This window comes from Pipra filicauda, unplaced genomic scaffold (genome assembly GCF_003945595.2).
Source record: "Pipra filicauda isolate LSUMZ 115617 unplaced genomic scaffold, ASM394559v2 scaffold205_size1947385_pilon, whole genome shotgun sequence".
Lineage (NCBI taxonomy): Eukaryota > Metazoa > Chordata > Aves > Passeriformes > Pipridae > Pipra > Pipra filicauda.
The window spans coordinates 398,075-418,561 of record NW_024104316.1 but is presented as its reverse complement, the minus strand read 5'-3'; the positions used below and the strand labels follow the sequence as shown (position 1 = coordinate 418,561).

Here is a 20,487-nt window from a genome sequence, read left to right as displayed (position 1 = left end):
GCTGCCGGCCGCTATTGTCTCCGGCGCGGCGCCCGGCACCAGGCGGCGGCCGCAGCGAGGCCGTGCCCAGCGCAGCGGAGCGGGGCGCGCCGCCCCCGCCGCCCCCGCCGCCCATGGGCCGCAGCTGATCCGCGCCCGGCTCCCGGCCGCGCCCCGGGGCACCAGCGAGGCGGGCGGAGCGACCCGGCCGGCGGCCACCCCCCCCCACCCCCTTCCCCCGCCGCTCCCTCCCCGCTCCGCGGCCCCGGAGCCCTCGGCGGCCTCCGCCGGGGGTGACGGCGGCGGCGGCGGCGGACTCGGGGCGCCCTCGCCCCTGCGGGCCCGGCGGGGGGAGGATGCCTGGGGCGGGGATGGGTTTTCGCCCGTAGCTCCCCGCGCCCCCCCGCTTCCTTCCGCCCCCCTCTCGCCCTCCCAGCGGGGGCGGCGCGGCCCCGTTCCCCGCGGGGGGCTGTCGCTCGGCTCCCTCCGGCCCGGCGGCGCCCACATGGGGGGCAAGCAGAGCACGGCGACCCGCTCGCGGGGCCCCTTCCCGGGGGTGTCGACGGATGACAGCGCCGTGCCGCCGCCGGGAGGAGGGGGGGGGCCGCCCCCCTTCGGCCATTACCGGGCGGGCGGCGGCGGCGGCGCGATGGGGCTGCGCAGCCGCTCCGTCAGCTCGGTGGCCGGGATGGGCATGGACCCGGCGGCGGCCGGCGCCGTCCCCTTCGGGCTGTACGCGGCGGCGGCGCGGGCGGCGGGGGAGGCCGAGCGGGCCCCGGGCGGCGGCGGTGGCGGTCCGGGCTCCGACTCCACGTACGCCCATGGCAACGGTTTCCAGGAGACGGGAGGCGGTCACCATAGAGACGGGATGCTGTACCTGGGCGCCAGGGCCTCGCTGGCCGACGCGCTGCCCCTCCACATTGCACCGCGGTGGTTCAGCTCGCACAGCGGTGAGTGCCGGCTCCCCGGAGCCTTCCCCTGGCTTCCCTTCCCTCCGCGGCTACCCGAGGACGGCGGTGGGCGCCGTTCATCCGGCAAGGGGGAGCTGCCCCCATCTTGGCCGGCGGGTCAAGCCCCGTTGTGCCAACCCCCATCCCCTGCCTGGTGCAGGCGGGTGGGTGCGCGCCGGGGCTGGCATCTCTGTCAAGGTCAAGGGAGGAAGGGGCTGTGGAGGGAGGAGGCTTTCTAGAATGGAGGTGTTTTGGCTCGGGGACATGAAGCAGTGGATGTGACACACCCCACCCCTCCATCGACTTGCGGGAAGGTGGTCTGTGGGTGCTGTAGCTCAAGCCCTTGGTTTTGAAGACCAGGCTGAGCTCCTCATGCCTCTTTCCGATGGTGTTCGGGGGGTGCCAGTCAGGTATAGCAGTTCCTGTGCCTTAGAAACTGGTAAAGAGGCAGAGAAAGCCTCTGAAAGCGAGGTGTGGGGATTTTTTTTCCTTTGTTTCGTCTGATAAAGGGCCAGGCAGAGGCCAAAGCGTGTTTTCTCATTCAAGCCAGCTGGCACTGATGTGGTTGCCGGGGAGGAAGCAGAGGAGGAACTGCCTGCCTCTTTAACAGGGCTGGGGGGCCGGCTGGGCTGTCTCGCAGGAAACGTGTCAGGCTGTGGGAGGAGGAAAGGTTACCCCCCTTCACCCTCCTCGCTGGACCCTTCCGTGTGTCCTGGTGTCTGGAGAGGAGATCTGGCTGTGAGCAGGGCTGTGTCACTGACCTAGTTTTGTCTGGGTGCAGGGAGAGAGGTGGGAGGTCCTCTCTTCCCCTCTTGGCTAGAGGGGAAGTCATTTCAGGGATGTCTCCTTGCGTTTCCTGGAATAGTCTGGGATTTCTCTCCCACCTGTCCCCCTCACAAATGCTGTAAGTGTTCTCCTTGCATGACGTGGTCTGGGAATTTCATAATATGCCTTGGGACAATGCCTCATTTTCAGGAGGACCTGAAACTGAACCAGTGGACGAGAACAAAGTGCAAAATGAAGCTTGCGGGGCCCATTTTCCTGCTTCCATTTTGGGATTTTTCCCTTTTGCCCAGTCTCCAGGGGCTGCTCTTCTCCATTAGGTTGAAGCTGCATGTCTTGCATTGCATCCTCAGTGGCAGAACACTCCAGGCACGATTCCTATTGATCCAGATAAGCCGGATACTTGCTGTCCTCCCTGGCAGACGGAGAGGGGCTGGCATGCAGTGCTGGAGTTGAGACCAAGAGCTTCTGCAAACTTTCTTGCTCCGTGACCTTGCACAGACTGTGCTGCTGCTCTGGTTTTTAAACACAGAGAGAAACCAAGGCACAGCATCCTTCCAGGTATTCCACAAGCTTCTGTGGGAATAAGGGCCACGGGTCCTTCTGCTGCACCCGGTGCTGGAGCCTCGTTACAGCTCACGGGGGTCGGTCAGAGAGTATCAGTTACATTAAATGGTAGTTCTCAAACTGCAGTGCTGAGGGGCAGAAATCCTGTTCATAAAAATAAACCAGGTGCAAAATGGAGTAAGCTGTTCTCAGCCACTCGAGCGAGTTAGTGCGGTGCTGCTAAGTTAAACCTGGTGCCCTTGAAAGGTTGCAGTGTGGGCTGTGGGAAGTGCTGCAAGAACCAGATTTCTCTGGTGCCTCTTTTGGGGCCCTCTGAGAGCAGTTGAGCTGTGCCGGAGCGTGCGCGGGCAGCAGTGAGAGCCACTCAGTCCCTGCCGAAGCCTCTCCCTCGAAGGTTCTTCCTCGTTGCTAATTAATAGCAGAATGAGCAGAGGATGCTTAAAAACCCTCCTGAAAACTTGTCGGAGCATGTTAAACTTTTGCACTCTCCCTCTCAGTGTGAGAAGTTAATGGAGGGTTTGGAGACTGAGGGGAAGGGGGAGGTAAGCCACCTCCAGACTGCTAAAATTCCTGCTAATCTCCCGCTGCAGCTGGTTAACCTACAGCAGGGCAGTCAGGAGCCACTCACTCCTTCCCCCCTGCCTCCCCATCGACCTGCTCCTCTCGCAGCTCCGAGCCACTCCATTAGCCTCTGGAAAGTGCTGAAGCAGCAGTGCTCTGGTAAATGGAGAGGAGCTTTGACATTGCTGCGCGTGACTGTCCTGCTCCTTTGGAAGGATGACTCGAGGGTGGGGATGAGGGGACGCGCCGACGCACCAAACCCACTCAGCTGGATGCATGCCTGGGGATCCTGGGGATCTGCCTGAGTTGCTGTATTACCAAGGAGAGGAGCCCCCCAAACTCTGTGGCTAACAGGGCTGGAGGGTGGCTTCTTGCCCTGCCAGCCCCTTTCTGGATACCTGGATGGTGTCGATCTCTGCGTGTGGGGAAGGTCGTGTTCATGGGCTTGTTCTTCCAGGAGCATTTGGGTTTGGGGGATGAGCTGGGAGCCTCAAAGTGCAGCATGGACTCTGTGGGGACCTCAGTGGGACAGCAAGGAGCCTTGGCTTAACGGCCCTGATAAGGTGCTGTGGTGGCGGCAGCGTGGCTGCAATAACGGAGCACACGGATAGGCTGGGCACCTCGCCGCCCCCTTTTTCTGGGTTTTTGTGCCTCTCCAGCTGCTTCATGGCTCCTCTGGCCCCTCAGCAGGGACCCCAAGGAGTGAGCTGGGGCAGGCTGAGGTCTTTTCCCTGGCTGGTGTCACTCCTTCCCCTCTCTGCAGTTGAAGGCCTGCAGAAGAGCTAGGTGTGCCTGGGGGGGGGAGAGGGGAAGCCTGTGCAGAGGCTGAGGGGAACCCATTGCTGAATCCCTCTGGACACTACTGCGGCTGCCGGGATGGCAGGAGCAGTTAGATACTGATGGTCTCTAGCCCTTACCAGGACCGGGGGAGAAGAACTGCTACTCTAATGAACAGCAAAGCCTACATGTGTCTTCCAAATGCAGTGGGCAAAGGGCCCTGACCTTTGTGGTGGAGCTTGTCCCTCCCTCTGAGTGGACAGCACCTCCCTGGGTAAGTGAATGCTGTTTCCTGGAGGGGATTTTCCCAGGCGTGTCCACCATACACACCAGTGATGTCACTGTTCCAGCGCCACCTGAAACTGCTCTGGGATTTCCCTGTCTGCCCAGGGTTCCTGAGATCCACTTCCTGGCCTCTGAGTGGAAGATGACAAAACATCTTGTGCAACTTTGGAGTTTGCTTGTAGCACTTGACCCTGTCTCTTAGCTTTGTAACCACTAGACTCGGTAAAGCCAAGGCTAGTGGGAAGAAGGCAGAAGAGGGAGATGTGTGGTTTAATGCTGCATGTCTCCAGCTTTGTGTGGTTCTCTTAGTATCACTCGTGTTACTCATCTTCATCAGAAGATCTCAGGGAGTTTGCAGAGGCTGTAAGTAGCTTAAAGTTTATCTGGAAATCCCACTCATCACCCAAAGCCCTTGAGTGTTTGAAGCTCTAATAAATCCATATCTTCTTGTCTGCTGGCTAGCCCAAGGAAATGCCTAGCTCATCCTTCTGTACAGTGTCACCAGGAATGTCACAGGCTTTCTGTGTACCGACAAAGCAGGCTGTTTGCCCTGGATGCTGGTGGCACCAATATCAGGAGGTCTTCTTTGCCAAATGAGCTGCTGCGTTCTTGGCAGCGCTTTCCTGGAGCAGGAGGGCCCAACCTGGGGGAGATGGAAAGGTTTTTGGTGCAGAGGTGGCAGCCAGGGTGGTGCTGGGCTGGGGCCTTCTTCAGGCAGAGTTAGAGAACAAAAGAAGCTGGAAATGCTCTTCCATCCAACTCTAGAGTATGGGATAGGAAATAGGAGTTGTTTGGAGGATGAACTGGGGAGAGGCCTCTCTGTGGTGAACCCTTGCTGTACCCTGATAGCTTCAAGTCACGAGCCTTTTCTTGCTGGTGCCTGGAAGCTGCTGGAGGGAGTTACTTCTCAGCCCTGACTTTCCTGACACCAACTTGTCACCAGTGTGCCCTGGCAGCCAAAAGGGCCAACTGTGTCCTGGGGTGCATCGGGCACGGCATCGCCAGCCGGTCGAGGGAGGTGATTGTCCTGCTCTGCTCTGCACTGGTGCAGCTTCACCTTGAGTCTTGTGTGCAGCTTTGGGCACCACAATATGAGAAACACATTAAGCTATTAGAGAGTGTCCAAAGGAGGGCCATGAGGATGGTGAAGGGTCTGGAGGGGAGGCTGAGGGCATTTGGTCTGCTCAGCCTGGAAAAGAGACTGAGGGCAGAGCTCACCACGGGCTGCAGCTTCTCTGCTCTCTGTGACCAGTGACAGGACCCGAGGGAACTGCTGGAGCTGTGCCAGGGGAGGGTTAGGTTGGATATTAGGAAAACGTTTTTCACCCAGAAGGTGGTCAGGCACCAGAACACACTCCCCAGGGCAGTGATCATGGCATAGAGCCTGGCAGGGTTCAGGAAACATTTGGACAACGCTCTCAGGGACGTGATATGGTTCTTGGGGTTGTCCTGTGCAGGGCCAGGAGTTGGACTCGATGATCTTTGTGGGTCCCTTCCAACTTGGGCTATTCTATGATTCTGTGAATTTTTCAACATGCAGACAACACGTATGCTTCCCTACCCACTTCCAGGAGCTAGGCCAGGGGAAGGGTACCCCAGGGTCTGCAGGAACTATTTTTGCTAGTGGAAATTTCCAAAGATGACTGTCCTCAAACCACCTTTTTGTGGGTTTGGTGCTGGTGACTGTCTGGCAGCCGAATTGAGCGCCTGCATCATCGCCAGGCCTGCAGATCATTTGGGAATTGGGTGCAGGAGCGATCCTGATGACTCCCCATGCTGATGATATTCAGCTATTGGGCTCTCCAGCTCTTCTGCTTCTGCCTTCTCTGAGCCAGCTGCCAAGGCAGCATACACCCGGGACAGGGGGAAGAGGCAGCAGCTGCCTTGGAAGGGTGAAGTGCTGAACACCAGAAGACTCGAAGGCAGCTCTAAGGCACACCAGACCCCGAGATGAAGTTGGAGTGTGCCAACGTCAGCGCTGTGCGTGAGGAGCTGGTGGTGGCTATGGTCATCCTCAGTCTCCACAGCCAGAGTGAGCACTGGCTGTCTCTCTAGTGCCCTCTGAGCTCTCAGCTGCCTTGCCCAGGAGAGAGGCACTAATTGCTGTGCACATTAACTGGCTTGGCTGGGCACTCTCCTCTCTAAACCTGTGCATAAATCAGCGTGGGGTAGCTGGGTGCCCTCTCCCCCTTCCGCTTACGTATATCCCAGAGATGCTGGGAATGATGCTCTTGTGCTCCTGGGCTGACCCATTTCCCAGCCAGGATTGTCTTCCCAGCCCGTGACGTAAGTTTATCCCATGCTGGTTTGTTTTGCTGTTTGTTCCGATGACTGGAATAACCGTAAAGGATTCTCTTATTTATTAATGTGCTATTAGGGTTCCTCTCCTCTCTCTCTTTCCCTCTCTCTCGTTTGCTGGCCGGAGGATCAATCAGATACAGACATCTTTGGTGGAGGAGCAGTATAAGGCTGGCGCCTGGCCAAGGCGGCCGTGGAGAGTCATGGGAAAATGCTGCTAAATGCTGAAAATTAATTTCAAGAGAAGCGCAGGGAGAGAGAAAAACCCACTTTGGAGGAGGGGAGGGAAAAAAAAAAAAGCTTTTTTTTTTTCCCCTCCAGTGTAATCTCCTGTGTGACAGATCAGACAGGCAGCAAAGAGCTCTCTGGATGAATTCCCTTTGCAGGGACCAGTCCCATGGCATCCCAAGCAGCTGGTGGGCAACCACGAGGTGCATCTCGTTGTTATCTGCTGCTGGTACACCAAAGCTCCAGATGTGCCTAATGCTTGGTTTTGAATAAATGTGACTTGGCTTTCTTCTGGTTCTCTTGAAGACTGAAATCATAAGGGCTCAGAGATGATACACCTGAGCAGCCAAGTAATGCTGGAAAGCAGCAGGCCCTGGTGCAGAGCATTTTACCCACCTGCTCTGGCATGGCTGTATGTTGGGGTATAACAAGCCTCTCTCTGTAGAGACAGACCCATTTTTTATGTCAGGTAGAGCAAGAGTGGTTAAAGCTGGGCCTTAAATGTCTCTCCTGCACCAGTCCCACCAGGCAGGTTTTAAATGTGGGTAAACCCTCTGGGGGCTTGGGAACCCCCAGGGATGCTCCTACTGTCCCTTGCAGGCTCGGTGCTTTTTGTGGGGTGCTGTTGGAGGTGCAGCTGCAGGAAGCTCTGCTGCCTGGGGCCTCTTCTCGTGCCGTTGCACAGCATTTCCCGTGGGCAGAGCCTGACTGCTGGTGGGTTTCCTGCCCTGCCAGGCTGCAGGCAGGGGCGGGGGGAGTGCCTGTCGTGGGGAACAGGGGCTGCTTCTCTCGTGTCATGGTTTAGCTTTCCAACCCGCTGTGGGTCCCGTGCAGCCTGGGGTGTGAGGAGGGTGGACGGAGGAACCAGGCAGCCAGGAGGCAGGCCTTTGTGGCTGATCTCTGCGCTGCTGACACAGGGCTCGGTCCACTGGGGCTCCCTGCTGTGGTCCCAGTGCCCCTGTGGTGCCAGGTTTGTGCCATGTGCACCATCTGAGCTGGGACAGAGGCATAGCTCAGCGCTGGTTCCCTTCCCCAGGCCCCCACAACGGGTCTATGGGCAGCTGGGGGTGTTCCATACAAGGTGTATTTTGCCAGTGGGGATGGTGCCTTGCCATTGGAGAGGCTGCAGTGCTCCTGTGAGGTGGAGCTGACTCTTCTCTCCCCTCCTTCCCTATGGACCTGAGCTGGCCAGCATTGGCAGCAGGTTGGCCCTGCTGTTGTGGGCTGAATTAGCTTGGAAAATTCATGACTCTGTGCTTGTGCACACTCGTGCAGCTGTGGGCCCCCCATCAGTGGCATGAAGCAAGGCTGTGTGTGTTGTGCAGTGGTCTTGTGGCACTTCGTAGAGGAGCAGAGAGATGCTGTGGAAATATTTACCTTTCTGCCTTAGCAGAAATTTCCCAGGGCTTTATTTCCCCAGTTAGCACCCTTGGCTGGTTGAGTCTGTCGAGTTATGACCATGGTTCCTGAGAGACTGTCACCTGGCAGGCACAGAAAAGGGGCTGGGACAGGTCCTGGTGAGGGAAGCACAGCGGCACAGATGAAGAATGGAACTGAAAGCTGCTCAGAGCTGTTTCCTGGCCCTAGCAGGCAGGACGGCATGGCAACAGTGGGTATTTTTAGAGGCCAGCTGCCTGCAACACAAGAGAGGGAAAGCAGCAGTCAGGCAGGAGAACCGAGTGATGCTGACCCTGTCCCACATCACTGCCCAGCATTTTTATTTCCTACCAGGATGGGGTCACTGGCATTTCCATGTCCTCTGTGCAGCTTTGCCTGTTGCTGCCTGGAAAGGTGGCTGGCTCCCTTCTCCCCTGGGCCATGACTGCGTGTTTCTCTCCTCACAGCTCATCGATTCGAGGGTGGTGTTGGGGGCTCTGCTCTTCCTGGATGATTGCATTACAGCTTGGGGTGGTAGGCGTTTGGGGGATTGTTTTTTAGGGAAGCCTTTGTCACCAGTGAGGGGAGAACCTGCAGTTTCTCCTGCAGCCAGGGTAATTGCAGTAATTAATTTGGGAGCTCTTCCTACAAGGCGATGGAACTGTGCTTCATCAGAAGCGCTGCAGGGGAATTAGATCCACCTTTCAATCCATCCATCCAAGGCCTGTACATCTGTAGCCGGGGAAAAGGAGGGGGGTTTGGCTCTGGGCAGATGGCTTAAATTACCATCTGCAGGGAGGTTGAGTCGGTATGGGCAGAGATCAGTTTTGGAGGAGCCCTCTGTGAAGCTGGTGCTGAGCAGGACGGGATGAGGCTGAGCACTCTGCCTGAGCTGCCTCAGTGTTTCAGGTGATTCCCAGTCAGATCTTGCTGATTTGAACCTATTGTCCATCTGCTTAGTTATTACATCACTGATTTCATAGCCCTTGGGGTCTGCTATTTGCCTCGATCTTACCCTTCAGAGGGTGGTTGTAGATGCCTTTGATTTCTTTTTGCTCCCTGTAGACAGGTACAAAGCAGATGACAACCTGCAACTGGTCCTGGGTGAATGTTTCCTGGGAGGACACTGCTTCACAAGGCCCTACCCAGCTCTGGGAATCAGGGGAATCTGCTCCTCTGTGTGTTGCCTTTTCGGATGGGGAAGAGAGACCTTCAAATCCCACAGCTGGGATTTTTGTCATCTGCAGCCCCACTGTCTCCCTCCTGCTCCTGTCTGCAAGACAGGAGCCCTTCTCATGCTGGAGGGTGGCACGTGTTGAAGCAAAGGGACAGAGAAGGTGGTACGGCCAGGCAGGGTTTTTCCTGCCTGTGGCACAGTGTGCAGCCCCTCCTGCCTCCGCTGGCAGGATCCAGTGTGGGCAGACCTGCCGCTTGCTGAGGGGTTCATTCCTCTGAGATGCCATGCTTTGTGTCTCAGAGGTTCGGCTCCCAGAGCTGCAGAAAGCTGGCTCTGTCTGCCAGCCGCCTCCATGCTGCAAAGGCAGCTGGGAAGCTCTGGAGTGGTGTAGCCCCATTCCCAGCATGGATCTGTCTCACAAATCTCTTGCCTCTGGCTGTCGAAGGGGAGCTCATGCTGCCTGTTCAGGCAGCTTGGTGCTGTCGAGCATCCCTCCCCTCTTGTAGTATGCACAGCAGAGAGGTGTGATCATCCTGCAGCTTTGCACCCTTCTTTTTCCCCTTCCTGCTCTCCTGGAGCATTCACTGGGCATCCCTCAGCAATCACAGTCCCTCCTGGGGAGCTGGGAGATGCTCTGTACTGTGCAGCCCTTCCTACCACGTGAGGGGCAGGTGAGGTTAGGGTTTGCTCTGCAGCATGCTCTTCATGAAGATTTTTTCTTTCCAGTGGTGGAAAAATTTCAAACTTTTTCTGTCTTTCTGCAGAAACACCCAGTGTGAACTGACCACGAGCGTTTCCCAGCCATGCACTGCCTGTGGGTGCAGCTCTGTGTGCCTTTTGTGCTCTGTTTGCTGCCCACTACATAAAAATTGCCCTTTTTCTACCCCGAAAAGCAGCACGTCGTTCTTTCCATGCAGGGCCTGGAGGTCTCACGCTGATGAGACCCAGTTGCCCCAGTGACCCTGCCACCATGGCCCAGGCACAAAGAGACCTTGCACCACTCTGTTCGTGCGGTGCTGCCGTGGGATGCCTGTGGAGGAGGTGTCCCAGGAGTGGGGTGGGATTGCTTCCTGGCAGGAGCGGGTGCGTGGGTGCCATCCGTGCTGGGCTCTGCTCCCAGCGTCACAAAGCCAGGGCATGTCATCATGTGCCTCTGGAGTGTCCCTCCATCCCCCCAGCAGGATCAGCCGAAGCTGAGGCGTGACGGAGCCTCGGCAGCATCAAAGCACAAGTCTTCTGCTTTGGAAAAACCCGGGGGTCAGGAGGGAGATCACCCCGTGGGGTTGGATCCAGTTGTGTTTGGGAGTGGCTCAGGTCAGGCTTCTGCATTTCAGCCTTCCCGAAAGCGGGAATTCCTCTGGCAGCTCCGCAGTGCTGGATCCTGGCAGCGGGGACCCCATGGATGGCTTAGTCAGAAGTGACTCACCCCGCCAGTCCCCGCGTGACGTTGCCTCGCTGCTCCCTCCCAGCCTCTGCCGAGCCAAAGTGTCCAAATCTCTCCCTTTCTGTTCTCGTTTCCAAATTGCTGTGTCCCGCTGTGCTCCAGAGGATCCCCTGCGCTCCTTCATTTCAGCTCCCGGGACCCCCCTGTTGTCCTGTTGGCTCCTTGTGCATCTTGTGGGTGATTCCTTCCTGCAGCAGGGCTTCCTGCTTCATACAAGAAATGTTTGGGAGGAAAAAAACACAGGCACACAGGCAAACTCTTTGGAAATTCCCAAGGATCCTATAGGATCCCTGTCCTCACTGGGCAGTGAATTTGAAAACCAGAGGTGGGAAGGCCAGTTTTGTGACTAGCAGAAGCCCTGGATGAACTTGTAACTTGGTAAATCTGAGCCCTGCAGCCCGACAGCAGGAGCTGGAGGTGTTAATGCCTTCTCTGGGATGTCACCCAGAACCCCTCTGCTTAACTTTGCTCTTCTCTGGGTTGCTAAAATTAGCTTTGGGCTACACACTCTTCCTTATGAAACCTGTTCCCAGCAGCTGGGGGAGTATTTCTGTGGTAAACTAGGGCTCTCTGGAAGACAAGGTGACCCCGTGAAGTTGCCTTTCTCATCCAGATCTGGGGGAACTGATCCTGCAGCATAGCCTAGGCTATAGGAGGGAGATGCTCTCTGGCCTTAGTGTAGGTACTTTTGTTCAAAAATTGCAGCCCATGAAAGGGGCAATGCTCAATAACAGGCACGGTGGGGTGCTTGGAGTTCAGAGGCAGTTTGCACACTTTCCCTGAGGATGTGTGTGCAAGGAGGGTGGCTCTGGACAACCTGCCACCACATAGCCAGGCCTCTTTGCCATCCCACTTCTCAATGGCTATGGACTGTGCTGGAGGTGTTTTTAAGGGCTTTGATGTGTCTGTCTGCTGAGGATCTGTAGCTTTGGGTGCTCTGGAGCGAATGTCCCTGTGGGGTTCCCTCTCCTGTGTCTCCTGTTCCTTTCCAACTCTCCAGCTTTCCTCAGCCCCAGAATTGCAATCTGTTCTCCTTCTTCCCATCCTCCCCCACCGCCCCCATAAGAACCCAGCTGGCTAAAAAAAAAATAGCTCTGCCTCCCAGCTTGCAGCAAGCCAGCCTTGGGCTGCTGCGGCATGATGCCGTCCAGCATCCTGTCCTGCATCCATGTCCTGCATCCCTCCGGCCCCAGTGACTTACCCACATCCCACCTGGAGCCCCAATGCCTTTTCTTTGCTGCTGTGTCTCCTCTTCATGGCTTAAATGGGGTGGGAATGGACAGAGGTGTCTCCAAAACACAACGCCTCGAGCGTTGGGACAGTGCTGGCCTTGGCCAGCTTCACGTTCCGTGGCATGTCCCTGCCACTCTTGGGTGGTGTGTGGCCACCTGACAGCAGACACCTGCCACGTGGGGACTTTGCCAGGAGCCACTGCACACCAGGGACAGCTCTTCTTAGACCTTGCAAAACCTGGCCTTGCAGAGAAGCAACTTCTCTTTGGGGTGCTGCTTTCACATTACAAACATTTATTTTCTCCCTTCTCAGCCAGCTGAATTGACTCAATCCGCAAGGAAATGGTGGGATGGGATAGGGATACCTCTGCCAAGGCATCAGAAATTATTGGTTTTCTTTCCAAGCACTGCCATCCAGAAATGTCCCATCCTGGCCACATCCTCTGCTTGGCTGTCATCTGGGGCTGGCTCACTGGCATCCCCTGTCCCTGCCTCCCTTCCATGCACAGGAAGGTGGGATGTCTGGTTTCCACCCTGGACATGTCCTTTGTGCTCTCCCACCTTCCCGCAGCCTTGACTCAGGAGGAAGTATGCTGGCTTTTTCAAAGCTGGCAAATGAGACAGCTTAAGTGCTTTACTCTTTCCTGCCTACGTGTGTCCCTGCTCGTGTCAGCCCTCACACTACACAATAGCCCAGCACCATCGGGGGGTTCTTGAGTCCTGCCTGGGCAGCAGGGCTGTGGTGGGCCTTGGCTCCTGCCTCTGCCCGTGCAGCCGGCGCCGTTTCCTTCTGCAAGGGGAAGCAGGTTCCGGCCTCATTCTGCTGGTGCTGTGGCCTCCAGGCCTTTGGTGCAGGTGCTGTGCTGGCAGAGAACTGTGGTGCTTAGTGGGGTGGTCCTTGGTGCAGCTGCCCCCTGGCCCCGGCGCGAGGCGGCGGCGCAGAGGCTGGTGGAGCATCACTTCCGTGGTGACTTCATGTCACTTCCAGCTCTCGGAAGGGGACACTCATGGAGTCCTCAGCTGCCTGGTCCCTGCCCAAGTGCTGGGGATGTGCTCTGTGCACCCATGTGCCATCTCCAGGGTGCTGCCTGGTGACCATCACTTCAAAAAAAACGAGGCTGCTTTAAACCAGTAGGGAATTTGTTTTCCAGGAGATGTTGGGTCTGAATATCTTGGCCCTTCAGGTTTCCTTCACTTGCCTGGCACATAGGACAACTCTCCTCTGATTTCTTCTTCCTGGGGCTGTGCTGGAGCCCTCAAGGGGTAAGGGAAGGGGAGGACTTGGAGCCCCTTTATCTCACCCAACCCCACATGCTTCGACTTCAGATTGAGCAACAGGGCCCATAGACATGGTCTTTCAGTCTTTCCCTGCTCTTCAGTCAGTAATGTAGGTTTTTTCAGGATGATCCACCTCTTCCAGCTTCCACCTGGTGCTGGTTCAGCTGGTAATGTCAAGGAAGCCATGGGAGGAGGTGAGATGCTCAGGGTCTACTCAGCAGGGAGGAGGCACCAGGACTGCATGCTTGGCTCAAATATTCCCTGTGTTTATCTCATGCTTGGATGCATCCTCACCTGGTGTAAGCCCAGCTCCTTTGGCTGGGAGCCCAGGATGCTCTCTGGAGACACAGAGGTGGGCTGTGCAGCTGAGGTTTCCTGATCTTCCACGAGCATCAGGCAGCCTGGGCTTACCCTGAGCTCCCTGGTGCTCCAGGTGTCCTCTGGGGTGGCTGGACATCAGAGGAGGGATTCCTCCTGGGGCAGGCACATCTTGGGGAGCTCTCACACACAGAGCTCCTGGTTTATCCCATGGCAGTAACGGGGGCCTGGGCAACCAGAGATCTCTTTGGCAAATGGGGATCCTTTTGGTGAATGCTGCTCTGAATGGGGTGGGTTGCTGGGGTTGTGCCTGGGCTGCTGCTTCCTCCTGCTTTCAGGACATGTCATCCCCACTGGCATCTTCCTCCCACTGCTGGAGGTGCCACAGCCACCTGCCAGTGACAGAGCCCAGGTTTCCTGCTGCTGGGGTCATGCTGCATCTCCTGATGGCACTGTAGCCTGGAAGCAATCTGCCTGGAGGCACGCCAAGTTAGGGGAGAGTTTGGCAGGGGAAGGTGGATGTGCCTTTCCCTGCAATCTGGGACAGGCTTACAGCTGCCATGGACATGGTCTCACCCACCCCCGAGGGGAGCAGCCACCTCACTCACATGGTTGACCCCGTTGTAGTGCTCAGTAGACACAAGTGATGGGAATTTCCTATCCCAGCTCCAGAAGCAGCTCTGTTTGGCATGTTTAGGGATGAGTTGGAAAGGGTGTCTTGACCCTCCCACCGCCACCGAAGTCTCTGCAGCTCTGTGGTGGTGCTTTTGGCACAGTGAGGGTTAACCACCAGGCTTCTTCAGCATGCATAGGACCTGGTGGAGGTTTTCAGAGGTTCCCAGCTCTACTTTGCCTGGCTCTCTAAAATAAACCGTGTAACCTTCCTAAAAATACTCAGAGGGCAGTAGCCCCTGGAGAGCACCAGCGCTGCTTGCTCCTGGTTTCTAGACCAAGCCATTGGAGAGATTAGATCACATGCCTGCATCTCACAGCCCTGGAAAGCCCTTGGCTTTCTCAAAGTCTCCTGCAGGATACAGGAGTCCAGGTCTTGATCTGAACCTGCCTTTCGAGGCCAGCCCACTTCCTGTGGCACCCTACTCTTCCTCACTCCTGGCAGGATTTGGTGCCTGCCCACACATCTCTGCATGAGGTGACACTGCCGGCTTCAGGTTTAATGTGCCATGGTCAGGAGCGTCACCAGCTGCCCTGGGCGCCTTGGGAGGGAGGAAGGGTCCATGGCTTTTCCCTGGAGCAAGCCCTGGGCCTCCCCCTGGGTGTGGGAGGCCCTGGCAAGGAGGAATAGCTGGGCCCTTCCCCTCTTTTTTTTTTTTAGGCATGTGGGAGGAGGATGGAAAGGGCTCTGAGGAGGAGGGAGGGAGCTGAATTTTCCATGAGCAGCTGTCAAAATGTAATCTCCTGCGTTGCTCCGGCTGGCAGCTTAGGCAGGATAAATTAACGGGGATTTCGGGGAATGTGGAAAATACCATGGCCTGAAGGGGGCCGGCCCTGCGGGGAGCGGCTCTTTCATCTGCGGGACTGGCTGGGGCAGCGCCTGCCCGAGCTGTGTAGGGATGCTCCGAGGCTTGGTGCCTGCCGCTGTTGGGTGCTGGTTTCACCGGTTTTCTGTCCACCGCCTCCACCCAAAGGTCACCTGGAGAAGGGGTGAGGGAGTTCACCCCTTCTCTGCCTCCCCTTTCCTGCTGGCGGGGGGCTCCTGCTGGAGGGGAACGCAGGCAGTTGCTTTTGCAATGTCAAGTATTGGTGCTGACAGCTGGGGTGTGGGGCAGCCCCCCGCCCCGGGGGCCTTTCCACACCGTCTCCTCGCTCCTGCTCAAACCTGGGAATTTATGCAATTGCATTTTCATTTTTCTTTCCCCCCCACCCCCTCCATCTTGTGAAATGCAGAGCCAGAAAAGTATGTGTGCTTCTGCACTTGTCTCAGCCCCCGGACCTGTCTGTCTGGAGGACACCACACACGTGCTGGGGCTTGAGCCTGGGCCCCTCCGTCTGCCCAATGTCGCCATGTCCTTGCCACGGGGCTGTGGTGGTGTCGGGAGCCCCAGTCCCGCAGCCAGCTGCCCGTGGAGCACTGGGGAGCATGAGGAGCGTTCATGCCGGCTATTTATAACTGTGCTAAAGCTATCCCAGCCAGCAAAGGGGCCTGGAGATACGGCAGCAGCCGCTTGCCAGAGCCTGCAAAGGGCCCTGCTCTTTGCCTGGCCCTGCTGATTTGCCAGCAGCTGTGCCCTGGCAGCTGCTGACCAGGCCGTGTCATCCAGGGCCCTCTCCTTCCCCGTCGGTTGCACATCCCATAGGATGCCTTCAGGTGCTGCCGGAGCCGGCAGATCTGGGACGGCCTGTTTAAAATAACACATTGGCACAGAAAAAGGGGGGACCGGAGGAAACGAGGTCTCCTCGCACACAGGGAACGGTGCCGAACCTCGACAAACGCCTTGCCCTGACACAGAGTTCCCGTTGCCACAGGGAGCCCTTCACAGCCATTCCGGGGACTCTCCGCTGGAAGCCGGTCCCCAGAGCTCCCCCAGACTGGTGCCTGCGGTGTGGGGAACCATCCGTGCCAGGCAGGGGCAGGGCAGGCGGGCTGCCAGGGGAGCGGGGCACTGGGAGGGTGTCTCGCAAGGGGGGAGGCCAGTTGGGTCTTGCAGCAGCAGGCTGGGAGCTATCCGAGCTATCCGCGCTATAAATACACTGGGCGGGTAAACACTTGGGAGGAGGAAAGAAACAGCTATTTCAGCTAATGGGCACGGCTGCCACAAGGTATAAATCGGTCAGGAGTAAAATTAGGCTGGAGATGAGAAGGCAGATTGGTACTGCTGCCCACGAGGCCCTGGCTGCCAGTGCTGCCCTGTCACCGGGGATTTGGTGCAAATGGGGCCAGGCTCACAGCAGAGACCCCATGGCTCAGCCTGCCTGGGGCAGTGATGTGTCCCTGCAGGGGCATGCTGCAGGACAGCAGGACACCCCACTGGAGAGACCCCTGGGCTCGAGGGCTCCTTGTTTTAGCAGGTCCTCTGAGTCCTGCCTTTTAGGCCAGTCCAACACCATCCATGATACTCATCCTTGCTGTGCCCTCCTGAGAAATAACTGCCCTCTGGAGGGGCAGGATTGGCATCCCTAGGCTTTCATTTGAGGAGCTGGGAAGTCATCTGTATTTATCACCACTGCTAATGAGCGGGTACACAGCTGTTGTGCAGTTACCCTGGTTGATTGCACCATGTAGGTCTGAGCTACCTCCTTAAAGCCCCTCTACTTTCTCCCTTCTAAGAAGCAAGAAAAAAACGCCCTGGCCACATCCACGTGGTGGCAAACAAGAACCTGATTCATCCTTAGATAATTTGTGTACATTGCTTTTCTCTTCTTTCCTGAGCAGCCTTTGCATATATATGAAGAAAGCTCTTAAGCGGCGCTGCAGTCAAACCTGATCTGCTTTTAGAAGGCAGATCCTTAAATTACCCTCTCCCTCTCTGCAGGCAGGGAATTGCTGGATGTTCTGGTGCAAACCCGTGGTGGTGGTGGTGGCACGCTCAGCTTGAGCCCTGCTACTCTGCTGGGCAGGGATGAACTGCATGGCCTCGAGCTGGCTGCAGTGGGAGGACACGAGTCCTGAGAGGGTGACCTGTAGGACTGGTTGGTGTTCTGTTCCTTAGGAGTTTGCAGCTTAGAAACCTGGGTTTGGGGCAGCCTTGGTCGGTGGGGCTGGGGATGATGCCATGGTGGTGACACTGCATGTCTGCATGGCAGTGACACTGGTGTGACACCCTGGCACCAGCCAGGCCCCTTCATGCCCAAGCAAGGTTGCCATGCAGATCTGGGCATCCCAGCCAGCTCCATCCAAGAGCCTGAGTCACCAGGCAGAGCCAAGATCAAGCTGGGACATCAGCCTGCAGGGTCCTCCTGTTCTGGGGCTGCTGGCTGGCGTCGAAGGGGTGAGCACACACCTCACTCCTGCAAAAAGCTGGAGAGAGCAGTGATTTGGGTTTGAGGCTGTGACCTGCCAGTCCTCTGCTGCAGCCCTACAAAAGAACCTCCTTCCTTGCAACTTTTCTGGCTTAGCCATGCGGTGCTGAGCTCTGGCAGCAGGGACAGCACCATCCGGGCACGGGGACGTGCCCCTGCACTTGCCAGTGGCAGGGTGCTGCATGCCCCAGGCTGCTGCTTGCCCTTTAAGGCCTGGCAGCAGCTGATGGCCACGTGTGCACTGCCTTGGCACTCTCTCCGTGCCCTCTGTGCGCGGGCTCGGGGACGACCAGCGCGCCGGCTGGGGTGGCTGTGCCCTGTCCGGTGGCTGTCCCTGCACCAGCACAGGATGAGCAGGTGCCCAGCGGGCGCTGCGTGGGGTGAGGGTCACCATGCAGGCGGCAGGTGAGGGGCTGCCCTGCCCCACCATGGCCTCGGGGATTCCCTGGGATGCAGGGTGGACGACTCCCGCTGCCCTTGCTAAGGGCTCGTCTCTGCTCTCCCTCCAGGTTTCAAGTGCCCCATTTGCTCCAAATCTGTGGCTTCTGACGAGATGGAAATGCACTTTATCATGTGTCTGAGCAAACCTCGCCTCTCCTACAACGGTAAGGGCCAAGCTCTGTGGGGGAAATGGCATCTTACTCCTTGGGATGACTCTGGGCAGGCTGGAGAGACTTGCTGCAGGCAGGCAGCTCAGCTGGGCTTGCCAAGAGGGCTGTTCTCCAGCGGGATGGTGCTGCTCCCCTTCCCTGCTCCACTCTGCTCCCCTGGCATGGCTCAACTCTGCTGCTTTTGCTTTTAGACTCCTTTGTAACACAGCCCCCTGCCCAGGTTGCTCTGTGCCAGAGGGAGCCTCCTGGCCGGGTGTCCTGCCTGGCGAGGGCAGAGGACACATGTCCCCTTGGGCTGCCCCTCTGAGGGGTCATTGCCTTCCTCCCCTCCTCACTGACCAGGAGACTTATGGGGCTGAGCACTGGGCTGCAGGCTCTCGGCATCTCCCCCCTCCCTCCTGACCACTGGTGTGGGAGGGATGCTCGCCTCCTACTCAGTGGTGATTTTTGAGAAGCCAGTGGTAGGGGCTTTGTTTGCTCCAGCTGCCCCAGACCCTGTGCCTCCACCTGAGCCTCCTGCTAGTGTTTTACAGTGCTGCTGCCGTTCTGCCCCATGGCAGCTGCACCCACAGCAGGGCCGTGGGTTCCCCTTCATCCCAGGGAGGGGAATGCTGTGGTGGTCCCCGTTTCAACCTCTGCCCTCCCCTCCCAGATGACGTGCTGACCAAGGATGCCGGCGAGTGCGTGATCTGCCTGGAGGAGCTGCTGCAGGGGGACACGATAGCCAGGCTGCCCTGCCTCTGCATTTATCACAAAAGGTACCGTGAGGGGGTGGCCAGGTGGGCGGCAGGGGACAGGAGGGGACACCCGAGGTTCAGCAGTGGTGACACGCTCTCCTCTCACAGCTGTATAGACTCATGGTTTGAAGTGAACAGATCTTGCCCGGAGCATCCTTCTGATTGACCCGCCAGGCGTGCTTGCTGACTTCTCTTTAAGGTGAGCCTGCGGTGGGCTGCTCAAACGGGGTATTCCCATGCTGGCTTTAAATCCTGGGCCAGGAGGGGAGGATGGGGTGGGATGAGGTGGAGTGGGACAGCCAGGGCTCGGGCTCCTCACCCGGGATGGTCTCTCTCTGCTTTTGCAGGGCACCTTGCTATACCTGCTGTACCTCCTCTCCCTGTCCCCCCCGCCCCGCCTGGAGTTTTGGGCTGACTTTAAATTCCTCAAGAAGACAAAAATAAAACCCAGAAACTTGAATCCACTTGGGACAACGGCGCATTTTTTATTTTATTTTATTATTTTTATTTGTTTTGTTGGGGTTTTTTTTGCTTGTTTTGTTTTTGTTTGTTCGTTTGTTTTTGTTTTTGTTTTTTTTTTTTTTAATTTAAAAGATATAAAACTAAAAGAAACATCCAGGAGAAGACAGTGTGAGAAAAGCGGAGCGACCTGCTCTCTCCTCCACAGCCGCTGGTCACCAGGAGAGCTCTGCCCGCCCCAGGGAGGCCCCAGGGACGCCCTCGGCCGACACCCTGCCATGATGTTTGGCTTTTCTCCCCGAACCGAAAGGGGAAAGCTGCCGGGGGACAGCCGGCCAAACGGAGCACGCGGCATTTCTCACCGGCAACCCCCCACCTCCCACCCGGACTCGCCCCGGGGGCTCTGCTCGGTTTTTTTGCACTGACTAAACGGGAAATTTCTCCTCTCTCCCGTCTCCCTTTTGGAGATCTCCACCCCGGCCCCCCGGCAGCGTTGAGATGGGGACTCTGCCCCACGCCGGGAGCGGGGCCACTGCTCCCCCCTGCTGACTCGCAGGGGTCCGTCTTTCAAGTGTTTACAACGAGAAAACAAAAAAAAAGGAAAAAAAAAGGAAAAAAAAAGAAGAAAAAAAGAGAAAATGGACAAAAAAAACCAAACAAACAACAAACCACAACTGAAGCTTTGTGTTGACTGGCGTGTTCTTCGATTTGAGCTTCCCTGCCCCGGTGATGTTTACAGACTGGTCACTCTTTAACTCAGCTATAACCACTCAGAGACTGGAGAGCCGCAGCATCCCCGCCGCCCCTCCCGCGCCCCCTCGCCGGGTTCCTCTTGCCAAAACCGCCCCCCCTCTTTCTTTTCCATCGGCTTTGAGTTGGACCCTTTCGAGGAGGGTATGGGGAAGGCCCCGATGGGCCCCCGGATGCTCCCGGCCACCCCTGGTCATGGGAGTGGCTCTGCTGGAGGTGCCAAGATGGAGTCATTTCATGGCAGTGACCCCTCCCCTGCCCATCCCCGTCCCCTCCTGGCGCGGCGGGCGCGTTTTCGTTGGTGAGACCTCCCCTGCCGGTGGCCGTGCCCCTGCGGGAAACCTTTCTGTATTTATATATTAAAAAAAAACGGGGGAAAAAAAGAGTTCGGAGCTTGGGGGGAGCTTCCTTCATTAGTCAAGGTGTTTTGATATGGTATTAAAACAATGTTCAATAAAATATTCACTGTTATTTTATTTCACTGGCTTTCTTGGTGAAGCAGATGATGCCGGTGGGGTGCTGGAGACCCCCACCCGTGCCGATGCCCCTTCCCCGTGTCTGCCATGTGGGGATGGCCCCAGTGGTGCTCAGCAGGTCCCAGAGATGGGATGCCATGGGGGCCATGATGGACATTCCCACCCAGCACCACCAGCACCATGACTCGGGGGAAGAGACTAAAGTGGGACCCCCATGGTGCC

General features: G+C 57.3%; 1 protein-coding gene across 1 annotated transcript; it reads left to right on the top strand.

Moving 5' to 3' along the window:
* The first annotated feature begins 33 nt into the window (after positions 1 to 33).
* ZNRF1 (zinc and ring finger 1) lies at positions 34 to 20,265 on the top strand. Its single transcript, XM_027716103.2, has 5 exons — positions 34 to 929; positions 17,742 to 17,837; positions 18,496 to 18,601; positions 18,689 to 18,779; positions 18,928 to 20,265. The coding sequence occupies exons 1-4, from the start codon at positions 485 to 487 to the stop codon at positions 18,744 to 18,746; spliced, it is 705 nt and encodes a 234-aa protein (XP_027571904.1). The 5' UTR covers positions 34 to 484; the 3' UTR covers positions 18,747 to 18,779; positions 18,928 to 20,265.
* Positions 20,266 to 20,487: the final 222 nt, after the last annotated feature.